The sequence below is a fragment of the Engraulis encrasicolus genome, chromosome 13 (assembly GCF_034702125.1).
Source record: "Engraulis encrasicolus isolate BLACKSEA-1 chromosome 13, IST_EnEncr_1.0, whole genome shotgun sequence".
In the NCBI taxonomy this organism is placed as follows: domain Eukaryota; kingdom Metazoa; phylum Chordata; class Actinopteri; order Clupeiformes; family Engraulidae; genus Engraulis; species Engraulis encrasicolus.
Genome location: NC_085869.1, coordinates 40,116,941 through 40,131,940, shown reverse-complemented (window position 1 = coordinate 40,131,940; position 15,000 = coordinate 40,116,941). Strand labels below are relative to the sequence as shown.

The 15,000-nt window shown below is 46.6% G+C and overlaps 1 protein-coding gene across 1 annotated transcript in view; it reads right to left on the bottom strand.

Annotated features, from left to right (window-relative positions):
• Nucleotides 1-15,000, bottom strand: part of mpp4a (MAGUK p55 scaffold protein 4a) — a 44,083-nt gene that overhangs the window by 27,938 nt on the left and 1,145 nt on the right. The window contains exons 2-6 of the mRNA XM_063212928.1: nt 8,102-8,159; nt 7,610-7,731; nt 6,983-7,060; nt 4,787-4,870; nt 4,240-4,371 (exon numbers count right to left, since the gene is read on the bottom strand). Coding sequence (XP_063068998.1) covers nt 4,240-4,371; nt 4,787-4,870; nt 6,983-7,060; nt 7,610-7,731; nt 8,102-8,135 — 450 coding nt within the window. The 5' untranslated portion in view covers nt 8,136-8,159. The remainder of the gene's footprint in view (nt 1-4,239; nt 4,372-4,786; nt 4,871-6,982; nt 7,061-7,609; nt 7,732-8,101; nt 8,160-15,000) is intronic.

The window sequence follows — 15,000 nt, the reverse complement described above, 5'->3', positions numbered from 1 at the left end:
AAGAGATTGATGAGGTTAGGAACTAAAACGATTTAGGCAAAACTGATGAAGATGATTATGGAGACAGTTACGAAAAAGATGATGATGATGATGATGATGATGATGATGATGATGATGATGATGATGATGATGATGATGATGATGATGATGGTGGTGGTGGTGGTGGTTATGATGCCAGATGATAATTATGGTGATTAGCATGATTAAGAGGTTGATGAGGTTAGGAGCTAAAAGATTTAGGCAACAGTGATGAAGAAGAAGAAGACAAAGATGTTGGATGATGATGATGATGAGGATGATGATGACTAAGAGGATGAGGTTAATGAGGCTATGAACTGAAAATATTATAATAAACAGTCAAGAATATGAAGTCTATAGAGAACAATGGGAGACAATGGATGAATGAAGTCCAAATTAATGAAGAATGGAGCAGAGTTAGTTCCTCCTACCTTTGAAATGACACAGTGGAATGGCCTTGCATTAATCCAACGCAGGAGTTGACGTGGCAAAAATATATATAGAACTTCCGAGATGCGAAAAGGCACAAACACATGACAACAAAAAACGTTCGACTTTCAAAAGAAAAACCAACACATCCTCAAAAAGTGACAGACCAAGAGAAAGAGAAGAAAAAATAAGAGAAGTGAAAAAAGAAAAATACAGGATAAGAAAGGAAAGGTACAGCTTCAGGCTGCATCCAATCCTATTCCAGAAACTAAGAGGGTGCTATTTCTATTGCTTCCTCTGTTTCTGCTGCTGCTCGTATCCCATTCCATACAAGCAGGTGGTGCTGTTTCCATTTCCATGTTTACTTATTTAACTTGGCCTTCTTCTTGCATGCCAAGACACAGCAGACTGACGGCTGTCTAAAAAAGTGACAGTAAGAGTAAGAGTAAAGAAAAGAGTAAAAGAAGAGAAGCAAAAGACGAGAGTTCAGCATATAAAAAATGGGGGAGCTGCATCCCATGTTTCATTCCATTCCAGGCAGGTAGATGGCGCTGTGTCTATTTGCTATTCCTACTTCTTCTTCTTGGCTTTCTTCTTGCGTGTGAATAGACAGCCTATGCTCTCGTAGTCGTCGATGGAGACGGAGGCGGGCAGCCCGTGTGGAAGGGGCGGGGCCGAGGACACCCCGCTGAAGGCCGTCATGGCTTCCCGGTACAGCCGCCTCTGTTGCCCCGGAGATGAGGGCAGCAGCGACGTCATCTTCCTCATGCTGGATCGCCGCGGTGACGAGGCCAAGCGCACGCAGAGCGAGGACACGGAGGATACGGAAGAGGAGGAGGAGGAAGAGGAGAGCGAGAAGCGGAAACGAGTCTGAGAGGCCGGGGAGTCTGTCACAATCAGCTTCTTGGATCTCGTCGGTGTCGGTGTGGCTCTCGGTTTCTCTGTTTCTTTGGGATCTTTAGGTTCTAGGAGGTCCTTGTTGCCTTTCGGTCCTTCACCATGTTCTTTCGATTCGTTGTTACGTTTGTGTTCATGTTCTTTCATGTCCTTGTCACCTTTCTGTTCGCCATTGTCCTTCAAGTTCTTTTCATCCTTTATTTCCTTCACTCCTTTCGAGTCCTTGTCATCCATTATTTCCTTCGTTCCTTTCATTTCCTTGTGGTCCTTCATTTCCTTATTGTCTTTCACTTCCTTCTTGTCCTTTGTTTCCTTAGTTCCTTTTTGTTCCTTATTGTCCTTAGTCTGTTTGTTTCCTTTCTGTTCTTTACTTTCCTTCATTTCCTTGTGTCCTTTCTGATCTTTGTGTTCCTTCGCTTCTTTGTTTCCTTTCGTTTCCTTGGTTCCTTTCGTTTCCTTGTGCTCCTTCCCATCCTTGTGGTCTCTGCCCTGCCGTGGGCTGTGTGTCAGTACCGTGTGTGTGTGTGTATGGGTGTGTGTCTGTGCAGCCGGTTGCTTGCCCTTGGCCTTGGAGCGCGGCGGGGGCACCGGCATGCGTCCTCCACCCCCACCTCCCCTGTCGGAGCGCCCGCTGTGGGGAGACTTGTTAGCCACCACCAGCCCCTGCAGCTTGCTCACCACCTCCGAGAGGAGGCGCAGAGCCTTGGCATCCTCCTCCTGCCCCCCTGCTCCTCCCAGGTCCGTGCCGCTACCCACCGCCATCTTGCCACGCCGCTCCTCAACGCTGCGTTGCTTGAGCAGGCCCGCTGAAGAGCTGGCAGGCGTGCGGCCCCCTCCCCCTCCCGAACTGCCACCTCCGCCGCGAGGCCCCCCAGGACTGGAGGGCGCCGTCTGGGACGTCTGGGAGTCCCTCTTGGACAGGTTGGGCAGGTTGGGGGGCTTGCCCTTGCGCTTGCTGGAGGAGCAGGAGGAGGTGGGCGACTGGGGCGAGCTGGGAACGGTGGCGCTGCGCTGGCGCAGGGGAGGGTGGCGCCCCCTGGTGAATGCAAAACCGCCCCCACCTGGCGGGTTTCGGGATTTCTTCAAGGGCGGGGACAGGGAGCCGGCCGAGCCTGGTTTGGAGTGGTGTTGGGAGTAAGGGGGGGTGTCGCCCCCACCACCTTGGCTGTACATGTCCACCATTATGTTGTCTGGAGGAGGGGAAAAAGAGAGGGGGTGGACACAAGGAGAGTATGTGTTAGTGAGAGGTTAGAATATGTGAGTTTGTGTTAGTGAGGTCAAAACTCCAGATATTATCTAAATGCAGGCGCGCACGCACACACAAACACGCGCATGTGCACATGTCACATACATACTCAAACACATTATGGATAAGGACTGTAGAAAACTGAAGATATTATTCACACCAACACACATGCACTCACACACACACACATACTCAGATACATTATCGATAATGGCGGTGGCATAGACAGAAGAGACACAAACTTATACTGTATAAATCACATAGTTACGATGTAGTCACATTGATACACTGGTATAGTAGATTTTGCTCTCTAGTTCACACACACACACACACACACACATACACATACACGCTACACAAACACACACACTCCAATTTACCGAAAACAGCGGGTGCGTAGATGTTGGGCGCCGAGTGCGCGAGGCCCGCGCCCATCAGCTCGCAGGTCTGGTAGCACAGCTGGTTGCCCAGCGGGTCGTACTGCACCAGCAGGCATTTCTGCACGGGCATGCCCATGGACAGCCCCATGCCCTGCATCCCCATCACGGAGGACCCCCCGCCCATGCCCATGCCCATGCCCATCCCCATGCCCATCATGGTGGCCTGGCCGGAGGAGGAGCCGATCTGGTTGTCCATGGAGCAGCCATCCGTCAGGCTGAGGATCTTGCTGGTGGCCAGTTTCTCCATGGCACAGCGGCGCAGGTTGTCCCAGCGGTTGGCACGCGCCTTGGGCGAACCCTGGGCACCCGTGGTGGCGTCCGAGGCCTCCATGGCGCGCCGCAGGTTGTCCCAGCGGCTACGGACCTTCGGCGAACCACCCTGGGGGGCGGTGCCTGTTGCCGTGGCGGTGTCCGTTGTGTCTGTGGGCTCCATGGCGCGGCGCAGGTTGTCCCAGCGGTTGCGGACGCGCGCCTTGCCGGTCGTACCCTGCGGGGCGGCGACAGTTGCCGCGGCGCCGTCTGTTGTTTCCGCGGCGGCTTCGTCTGTGGCCTCCATAGCGGCGCGGCGCAGGTGATCCCAGCGGCTGCGCACGCCCACCTTGGGCGTCTGCGGAGTGGGGTCGGTGGCGCCTGTCGCCGCGGTGGATTCCGTTGCCTTGCCGAAGGCTGTGGAAGGAAAGGAGGAGGTGGGAGAGGTCGGGGGAGAGGGGGAGGGGGGATGCTGCGGTGACGTGGCGAGGGATGGAGTGGCGTTGGTGTGGGAGGGAGAGAGTGTGTGTGACGGGGTGTGTGAGGGCGTATGTAGAGGACTTTGGGACGACGGGCTCGGGCATGAAGACTGGGGCAGCGCAGAGGCGGGGGGGTTACATGATGAGTAACGCATAGAGGTGGTGTGTGTGTGTGTGTGTGTGTGTGTGTGTGTGTGTGTGTGTGTGTGTGTGTGTGTGTGTGTGTGTGTGTGTGTGTGTGTGTGTGTGTGTGTGTGAAGCAGTGTATGAGCAACACAGAGGCAGGGGTTCACATTAGCAGCAGCAATACGGTTTTGTGTGTGTGTGTGTGTGTGTGTGTGTGTGTGTGTGTGTGTGTGTGCGTGTGTATGTGTGTGTGTGTGTGTGTGTGTGTGTGTGTGTGTGTGTGTGTGTGTGTGTGTGTGTGTGTGTGTGTGTGTGTGTGTGTGTGTGTGTGTGTGTGTGTGTGTGTGTGCCATACCAGTGGCTGCTTGTTCTTGACCATGCAGACTATCCTGATGGCCTCCTCATCGAGGGGCATATCGGGGGGCATGGGGGGCAGGACAGGGTCATAGTCACGCTTGGCCACCGTGTCATGGGTCAACAGCAGAGCCTAAATAAGTTAACACACACACACACATACATACACACACACACACACACACGCACACATGCAAACACACACACACACACACATACTCACACATGCACGCACACATGCACGCACACACACACACAAAATAAATCATTATTCCTAGGCCTACTAGAAATACTGTATTATATTACATTATATTATAACTAATACGGTATATAGTAGTATTTATAATCAGAGGTGAATGCGTGATATACAGAGATTATGGTGTTTGTGTTTGTGTGTGTGTGTGTGTGTGTGTGTGTGTGTGTGTGTGTGTGTGTGTGTGTGTGTGTGTGTGTGTGTGTGTGTGTGTGTGTGTGTGTGTGTGTGTGTGTGTGTGTGTGTGTGTGTGTGTGTGTGTGTGTGTGTGTGTGTGTGCGCGTGTGTGTGGGACCTGCACGTGAGGTTTCTCCAGCAGCCGGTAAAGTTCCAGAATGTCTGGTGTCGGAGTCGTGACCTCTCTGAGGTTGGCCATCACCTGGGAGACAGGACACAGCAACACATCACTAAGGAGACATGACACAACGTCAAATTGAGATTCCAGGGGGTGCGCAGGATTTTGTTTGTGTTGAGATTGGGACCAAAATTCTGCTTGATGATCTTATATACTTTTTAACCTCCTGGTCCTGTGTTGTATGTATGCTGTCTGCTGTTTTTGCACAATCTGTATGTTACTGCTGCAACAAATGAATTTCCCCATTGTTGGATAATAAAGGGCATACTATATACTATATATAAAGGATTATGTAATGAGTAATAAATGTATTTCTAATGATTTTATCGGTGTTAAGTATGTTACTATAAATATATAATTAACCATTAGTTAACCATTAGGTATCTATTAGTTAACTATTAGTTAACTGTTTATAGCGGAAGGTTATTGTGAAGTGCTGCCCAAACATTATAATTACACCAAATCAAAACATGTTTTGGTCACCATTTAAATCATTAAAGGACCAGTTTAGTCAATTTCAATATGCTGTTGTATTGCTTACGCTACCCTTGACTTGCCAGTACCCGGTGATGCCACAATTTTCGGCTCAGCCCTTTCCGATATGAGCTATTCTAATGGGGGCAGCGTTTGTTTACATTTTAAAAAATAATAATATAGGCCTACTCCAAATATTTTCCTAAAAGGTACCGCTGTTTGTCTGCTGATGTTGTATAACCTTTTAGATGTTTTTGGGAATAAATAAAAAAAAGTTTTTGAAATGTAAACAAAGCGCTGCCCCCATTACATTGACCAGGATCTTGGAAAAGGCTGAGGAAGAAGAAGAAAAAAACCCTCAGGTCCAGGGTATTGTGAGCATTACAACTGCATGTTGAAATTGACTGAAATTATCCTTTAAGGTATTGAATAATGTCTCAAGGAAGAATCATTGCAAGTAATCACTTAAATCATTATTTAGTGCGTATGGTCGGCCAAAAGTTAAGGTTCTGTGTGCGCGGCTTGTCCTCAACACAGGTAAGGGGGTGCTTTAAGGTTAAGAACCACTGGTCTAGGAGACAGACTACCACAACACGTCACATTGCCAAGGAGATAAGACATAACCCCATGTGACCTAGGTGATGGATTACACATCACATCACATTACCTAGGAGGCCAGCCAAACCAACACACCACACAGGAGACACACAACACATGCAAATTCATACAAATCTATTGGTGTTTGGCAGGATTGCCTCTTGAGATATAATATCTTGTTGTCGAGGGGGTCCCCAACACACACACGCACATCATCTACATGACAAACATAACACCACATTAACTAGGAGAAAGACTTCAACACATCATCTAGGACACACATCCCGCTGACAGTATTTAAAGCATTACATGGACTTGCCCCCAATTACATCTCTGACATGCTCTCTTTTTATGCCCCTGCTCGAGCTCTCAGATCCACTGACGCCAAGCTGCTAAGGACTCCCACTCCCCCGCAAAAGAAGATTGGCGACGCTGCGTTCGTGTGTTATGCGCCACAGAGATGGAACGCCCTCCCCATCGAGATCCGATCAGCCAGCTCCATCGACTCCTTCAAGAAACAGCTGAAGACCCACCTTTTCACCCTTGCCTACTCCTAACCGCCAATGCGTCACAGCGTCCCAGTTGCCGAGGCGTCCTTACTGTTCCCAACCAGCCCTGGTAGGGGGCTCCCCTAGGTGGCTATATGGCTTTTTTTCTCAGATATCATGGAGCTTTTTCCCCCTATAAACTATGAATCAAGTGAAAAGTGAGTTTTTCCTCTTGTTTCTGTCTCTCGCCTCTACTTTTCCCTTTAAATCCACCTCTAACATTGATGCTTTTTTCCCCATTTGTTAAGCACTTTCAGTTGCATGCCTTGTATGATACAGTGCTACACAAATACAAGTATAATTACTATTATTACTAATACACAAATAGCATATCACATCACCTAAGGAGACAAGACACAACATATCACTTCAAGCTAGCTGACAACACAACATATCATCAGATACAACACCTCGCGCATCACTAAGGAGATAAGACACAACACACAAATGTGTGTGTGTGTGTGTGTGTGTTTGTGTGTGTGGAGAGTGTGTGTGTATCTGTGCATGCGTACAGTACCTCCTGAGAGAGTCCAGATGAGTAAGGCAAGTGAGGGGTGGGCACAGACGTTTTATTCTGCAACAGGCACTCATAAACCTGACGCACGGAGAGAGAGAGAGAGAGAGAGAGAGAGAGAGAGAGAGAGAGAGAGAGAGAGAGAGAGAGAGAGAGAGAGAGAGAGAGACAGAGACAGAGACAGAGATAAAACAGACAAACCAGAGGGGAGAGGAGAGCGCAGAGAGTAGAGAATGAGACTGTGAGAGGGAGGGGGGTGTTGCACACATCAGTTTGAGAGGTGTGTGTGTGTGTTGGTGTGTGTGTATGTGTGTGCGTGCATGCGTGTGTATACAGTACATGTATATGTGTGTGCCTTGAGTAGTGATGGTGCACTCAACAGCCTGTGTATCAGGTGAGTGAGTGTGTGTGTGTGTGTGTGTGTGTGTGTGTGTGTGTGTGTGTGTGTGTGTGTGTGTGTGTGTGTGTGTGTGTGTGTGTGTGTGTGTGTGTGTGTGTGTGTGTGTGTGTGTGTGTGTGTGTGTGTGTGTGTGTGTACCTTGAGTAGTGATCGTAGCCGTGTGTGTGTGTGTGTGTGTGTGTGTGTGTGTGTGTGTGTGTGTGTGTGTGTGTGTGTGTGTGTGTGTGTACCTTGAGTAGTGAGCGTAGCCATGGGGCACTCAGTAGGCCATGTAGCAGATCAGCTCCGTTGATGTCTCTGCTGATCGACAGCTTCACCTCCTCCAGGACATCAGACAACACCTGGGCCAGACCTACACACACACACACACACACACACACACACACACACACACACACACACACACACACACACACACACACACACACACACACACACACACACACACACACACACACACACACACACACACACACACACACACGCACACAAACATGCACAGACACAGACACAGACACAGACACAGACAGACACACACACACACACACACATAAAGACACACACACACATAAAGACACACACACACACGTGCACACACGCACACAAATATAATCCTTGTCTTGTTGCACCTATACATTTGTCAACACTATTAAACACACTTGCAGACACACAGACACAGCCGATGGCCTAAGGTACTGAATATAATACTGTAAAGCACTCACCATTGTCCAGTGGGACTTTCTGTGTCACGGCCATAGTCTCACTCTTTCATCACCCTTCCTTCAGAGAGAGAGAGAGAGAGAGAGAGAGAGAGAGAGAGAGAGAGATAGTTACGCACTAGCTTAGCAATGAGTATATAATAGCTGTTTGTTTCATGAACAATCTGACTGTAAACCTCACGCCAATCATCCACCTGCACAGGATGTGAACTTTGCTCTATATACTGTGAGGGGGGTGGGGGGTGGTCATGGTGAAATGGTTGGACTGCAGATCACAGGTTCAATCCCAACGCTTCCCAATCAGATCACAGGTTCAATCCCAACACTTCCCAATCAGATCACAGGTTCAATCCCAACGCTTCCCAATCCCTTACTCTCGCCATGGCTGAAGTGCCCTTGAGCAAGGCACCTAATCTCCCTTTGTGCTGGTAACCAACACCCTGTAAATAATAACTGTAGGTCGCTTTGGATAAAGACGTCTGCGAAGTGTAATTTGATGTATTGTAATGCGCCGTGGTCCCCAAACTGGGGGTCGGGAACCCTAGGGAGACGCCAAGGTACTGAAGGAGGGTCACGGACAAAAGAGACATTGCATAAAAACGGGTAATCCACAGGTTAACAGCTAACAGCTCAGCTAACAGAATTCTATGGAACAGTATTAACTTGCATGGTATAGAAATATTTGCTGTCCTGTTGATTCCTAGCAATATTAGTGGACGATAATGTCTATTAATATTGCAAGACTTTCCATAATAGTTGCTAGATTTCTAGAATTGCTAGAAATCTATGATGGGTGGGGGGGTGAAAATAAGCGAAAATATTACTTAGTCCAAAAGGAGGTCCTTGCTGAAAAAGTCTATTTTCAATGAGAAGAGTACAATGTTGTGTAGTCCAGTAGAACAAAAAATGCATTCATACCCTTCTTCAGGTTCTACTAGACTACACAATGTGACGTGATCGGCTCTTGCGGCACATCTGAGACAACACAACCAAAAAGTTTGGGAATCTCCAAGTTTTTTCAAATGTACTGAACGGCCATGTCACGAGGTGAGTGCCTGATGGACCAGCGAGACCCAGGGCAGACTTTACAGTGGTCAAGTCACTACACACAGCAGTTTGACATATCACTAAAGCCTACAATAATCAAGGCATGCTTGAGGAGGATAGAGAAGTGTCTTGGTGTTGCGAAAAAGGTACACATTTTGGTGAACCGACCTTTAGAAATTATTGTATATATTTGGAGTAGTAATGGCTGCTGGATAAAAAGCTGTTTTCCAGTATGACTGTCACCATCTCTTCACACATTGACTATCTCTAGAGAAATGTCACAACTCTTTTGCACTTTAGGACATGTGACTCCTCTGTCAAGTGATAAATGAAGGGGTCATGAGAAGTTCTTACATACGGTAGCTACTGTACTAATATTCCCTACAGTGCGGGGCCTACATCTAGCAGAGTCGCTGAAGCCTCTTGGATGAGGAGAAAGGCATCTTTCAAGCTCACAGATGTCCAGTTTCTTACGGCTAAACTCTTACATAACATGACCTGGATACATGAGGATCTTCAAATACACAGACTTACAAGCTTCTCTGCATGCAACCATTTGAATGTTAAGACCTTTGTTGTACGGCCAATGAAGTATGTGGAGATCGTTTTTTGCTTGTTGATGTTTTTATTTAAAGAAAATTCAAACCTTACCAATTGGAAGTGCAGAGTTTTGACCAAATGTTAAAAATGTTCAGCTTTGAAATGCAGGCACAGGATCGAACAAAAGGATTGTCTATTAGTAAGATAGCCCAAACCCGGCCTACCCAATGCAAAGGAGTGTGCTCAAGTTCGGTCTCCGAAGGGGGCGTTGTCCCCTTCTCCTTCTCTTTCTGTGGCAATTGGTGATGGCTGTTCAAGAAGATGCTTTTGCACGCCTCTGTCGTTGGACAGGTGCAGAGGATAATTATCCCAGTGGGGTTGTCATTCAAGTGTAATGAAATCCCGCACACTGTCCATTCCACCAACAAACTTTAATACGTTTCGGCCACCCAACCTTCTTTAGGTAAAGACCGAATGTCTCCTAAAGGGGCGTTCACATCACATGGATCCAGGAAAAGTATGGGCTTGATGTATCTAACTCAAATAGGAGGATCTTTGGTCGACCATACTGACGCAGCATGACCTTTTAATGTGCCATTTTCCATTTTACACTATTTTGTCTCTAGGGACAACTCAAAACACCAGGACCCTGTTTCTTGAAAGCGTCGTTGCTAACCAGTTAGCAACTTTCTATAGGTTTCTAACAGGAAATTGCATTGTAACCAAGTAAGTTGCTAACTTAGCAACAATTTTGTCGAGAAGCACTTGTGGTCCACACCAAACCCTAACCTGTGTCTCTTCACTCTTGAAGGATATGTCCACTATTTAGCATAACATATACTTGCAATGCAATAGAGGGGTCCAGATGTTTGATGTTTAACACTTTCTCTGTTATTTGCCTAATTTAGATTTCATTTCAACCTGTTTTAGAATGGTTGTCTATGGGCTAGTCCAATTTTGTTCTTTAAGCGACACAGCAGCATTTCTGGAAATAAGCTGTTTTTATACCTCTCTAGATCACGTTGAGGAAGGCTTATCGAAATACTATATGGCAAGGGACCTTTGGACCCTGGGGAACTGAGGGATGACCCAGTTGTATGCTAACAACAACAAACAGCCCAGACCGCTAACGAGATGTCCATTGTGTGTTAACGAGATGTTCAATTAGGCCGCTAAATGGCCAAGACATCAGTCACGATAATCTTCCTCATGGTCCGTTAATGCGCATTGCACAAACACACACACTCTGTAAAACATTGCAGCCAGTTAAACATGAAAAAGTAAGTTGCCTTGGTACCTTCACCCCTTAGCGCAGCACCTACGTTATAACCTTACTGTCACCAAAATGATAATGTCTATGTCTTAATCTGTTGCTTAAGGCTCTCGGCACTGTCATAGCAATGTTGTTATGATGTAGTTGAGTCTTTTCAGCAAATAGTGAATAGGCCCGTCGGTTCAAATACCCACATGCACACATACATGGGCGCGCGCACACACACACACACCTGTGTGCACAAATACACACACAAGCATGCACACACAAACACACACACACACACACACCTGTGTGCGCACATACACACACAAGCATGCACACACACACACACACACACACACACACACACACACACACACACACACACACACACACACACACACACACACACACACACACACACACACACACACACACACACACACAAACAGCTGAGCTGAGCTGGATACCTAAGGCCTCACCTTTAGCCCGTGAGGCAATGTCATTAGCCCAGTGTCCCATATATCCACACGCACACGCACCCGCACATGCACACACACACACACACGCACGCACACACACACTCACACACTGGAAGGGAGTCGGAAGTTGCATAACAGAGGGGCAAATCACTTTAGGTCCCCCACTTTAGTTGACATCTCTAATTGCTTTTGCTTTTGTGTGTGTGTGTGTGTGTGTGTGTGTGTGTGTGTGTGTGTGTGTGTGTGTGTGTGTGTGTGTGTGTGTGTGTGTGTGTGTGTGTGTGTGTGTGTGTGTGTGTGTGTGTGTGTGTGTGCAGGGCCGCTGACAGGTTTGGCTGGGCCAAAATTTTCTCAAAATTTTCTCAATGGGCCCCCCCTCCCAACACCAAAAAAAGCCCCCTACCCCCTCATCCCTGACGGTCCCTACACAAAATAGTCAAACGCCCAACCACCACCACGTAATTTCCTTGTGCAGCTCCAAAACACACCACGTCGGGATGACAAGCCCATTTATGACGGATAAACAAAAACTTATTTACAACACGGATATGGACTGAGTGAATTTATGGTTTTCAAAATCCTATCACAATAAAATCCACGCTATTGTATTACCTTAGAGCTCATGAATAGCACATTTTTCATGACATCGACCATTTTCACTTGACCAAGGGGAATCATGTCAAGGACGCGTGTATGTCCGCTGAACTTCCAGGGAGGGGAACAAGGCGGAGCACATTCATCTTGCGAGTGTCAAGTTCACCGCTATCAGAAACGAAAGTTACAGGTTACCCCAAAACGCCACCGTTATAACCAATTCGTTACATTCAATTCTAGGCTATCTTAATGTCAATTTCACACGTTGACATGCCACTGGCTTATTTTAAACCAAATAAGTTTAAACCAGAGTCGAGTTACACTGGCTGTAACTCAGCTGACCCGGGGATGATTCTTAAATCAATTCAGCCTGATTGGCGTGCGCGTGACTGCCTGAAACATTTGATTTGGACACATAATTGCAGAGTAATGCGCATATTCATAGATTCAATTAGATAGGCGAATTAAATACATTGTAATTAAGCCGTTGTGGTAATCAAATTATTCGATACCCCGTCTCTCTGATACTGATCTCCGTGTGACTTGCTCACGGCCTCCTGTGCCAATGTTACTTGACGACGGGGCTGGAAAAAGTTTGCCGTGTCTTACCTGGATCTGCTGCACAGCTGCTTTTACTGGTACCTGCTGCATCATTCTAGTCTTTCCTGAAATATTTAGCCAGAGAACCCCTCAGCCTTTTGGCTTCTTCCTCTCTTTTTCGTTTTTCCTTCTTTTTCTGCGCTCCTGACTTGTGCATGTTTACTAACTGGCTTGCGCATACTGACCACTTATCGAATGCTGTCGTCTTTTTTTCTAGAAAGACCAAACCATTTTGGAATAGGGGTGATAGGGGGTTATTGGCCGTTTTTTCAAGGGCAATGAAGACAAACATCTATAAGTCATTGTTTGAATGCAAATAAAGCACTTTTCTACCCTAGAAAACAACACATTTTGAAGTGAACGTATCATAATTGAGCCCAACGTCATGGGGGCCCAGTTGTGGGCCCCCCTCTATTCCAGAATTCCCAGGGCCCGGGACAAAAAGCCCTTTAGTCCCCCCCTGTCGGCGGGGCTGTGTGTGTGTGTGTGTGTGTGTGTGTGTGTGTGTGTGTGTGTGTGTGTGTGTGTGTGTGTGTGTGTGTGTGTATACTGTCACCAAAATGGATATGGCTATGTCTTACTGAAGGCTGTCGGTAATGTGACTGTCATAGCAATGTTGTTATGATGTACAGTAGTTGATTACTTTCAGCAAATACTGAATAGACCCGCCGGCTTTGGACCACAGGGTTGCTGGTTTGGATGTTATACCATGGTCAAAGGAATGGAGGTGGCCTCATCCATGGGTGACAGCGGCCGCCAGTCATCTTGCACTACTTCCTGCAAAGCTGCAACCTCCTAGTAGTGTTGCCACCTGGCCAGGTTTTGCCTGATTGCTCAGGTTTTTAATGGTCTGTCCAAGGGATGAACTACCAATAAGAACAGTGGACTGAGCTAATCAAAATATCATAGAAAAGAAGGGCGCGGTGTGAGGGACTTGTCTTTATATATTAAAAAAAATGACCCGGCTGTTTTTCAGTCCTAGTCTAGCCCTGGTCTGGACTGGATGAAGGGCACCATTGCATACAAAAAATATGTTGATTGTGTGGTTGAAATGTACAGCAGCCCTCTGGCACGTGTGAAACAGGTGCAAAACCTCTAAGCCAAAGGTGTAGTATGCTTATAGCTCGGATACTACCGCATCTGGATGAAGCTTCAGGAGGGAGATCTACTGGCGTTCTACCGCTCGCTGAACTCAAGCTCGTTGGCATCCAATACAGTCAGCTGAAGTGCCCTTGATCATGGCATCTAAACCCGCACTTGTAACAAATATCCTGCAGGACAGTATAACTTCATTTTAATTTCCTTTGGGATCAATATAGTTAATGTAGGCTACACTAGTCTCTTTTAGTCTCTTTGAACTAAAGTGTTCAATATAGTTACTGTACTCTACTCTTTTATTCTCTTTGAACGACAGTGTTAGACAAATGTAATGTAAGTGTATGTGTTGCTTTATAGATATAAAAGTTATCAATGGTGCTTAGTTTCTCAATTCAACGTACCATATTGGGTTGAGTTTTGTATTTGATTGCAAATCTCACATCATAATTCCACCAGAAAAGGCCTCCATAGGCCTTGGCTGTAGTTCAGGCACCATATGGTTATGGGTAAGGCATAAAAAGACCTCCAAACTACTTAAAAACAAGAGGCCTCTGCATGGAGTTGAACAATCTTCCAGCTCCCAAAGGAAGTGCAGTTACTTACTCAACCGGTTTGACTGAGATGACCGGCAGGAACGAGGACTAACCTGGTTCCATCCCCTATGGACGGAATGAGGACAGTCTTGGGCAGTGTCTGTGATTGTCCAAAATTGAGGAGATGCTATTGACAAAGACGTGTCGCATCTCAAAAGGGCTGCCGTGGCCTAATGGTTAAGGATATGGGCTTTAGAGCAGAGGGTTGCAGATTCAAATCCCACCCTTCCACTCCCTACCACACTCCAGGGACTGTAACCAATACCCTGTAAATAATTGTAAGTCGCTTGGATAAGAGCGTCAGCTAAGTGTAATGAAGGCAAAGTTTCATCTCATTTTAGTGTAAAAAATGCACTAATGATAAGTCATGTCATTTCATTTACAGAAAACAGACGATGTCACTATTCATTGCCTATCCTTGTGCATGTATTTTTTACTATGTCATACAGCCTATAGCATACATTTCCTTTCTATAGGCTATTTTTCATTCACAGTGCAATACAATATCACTGTCTTTACAGTATAGTAGCCGTACAATGAGAATCTACAATGTACTGTAAATAGCCATGGAAATGCATTCAATGAGAGGGTGTGTCCAAGCTTTGGGCATACTGTTTGTATGCTGTGTATCCTACTTTAGTTTCAATAAGTGTTATTTATTTACCTTGTGCTGAAAGCTATTATTACTCCTGC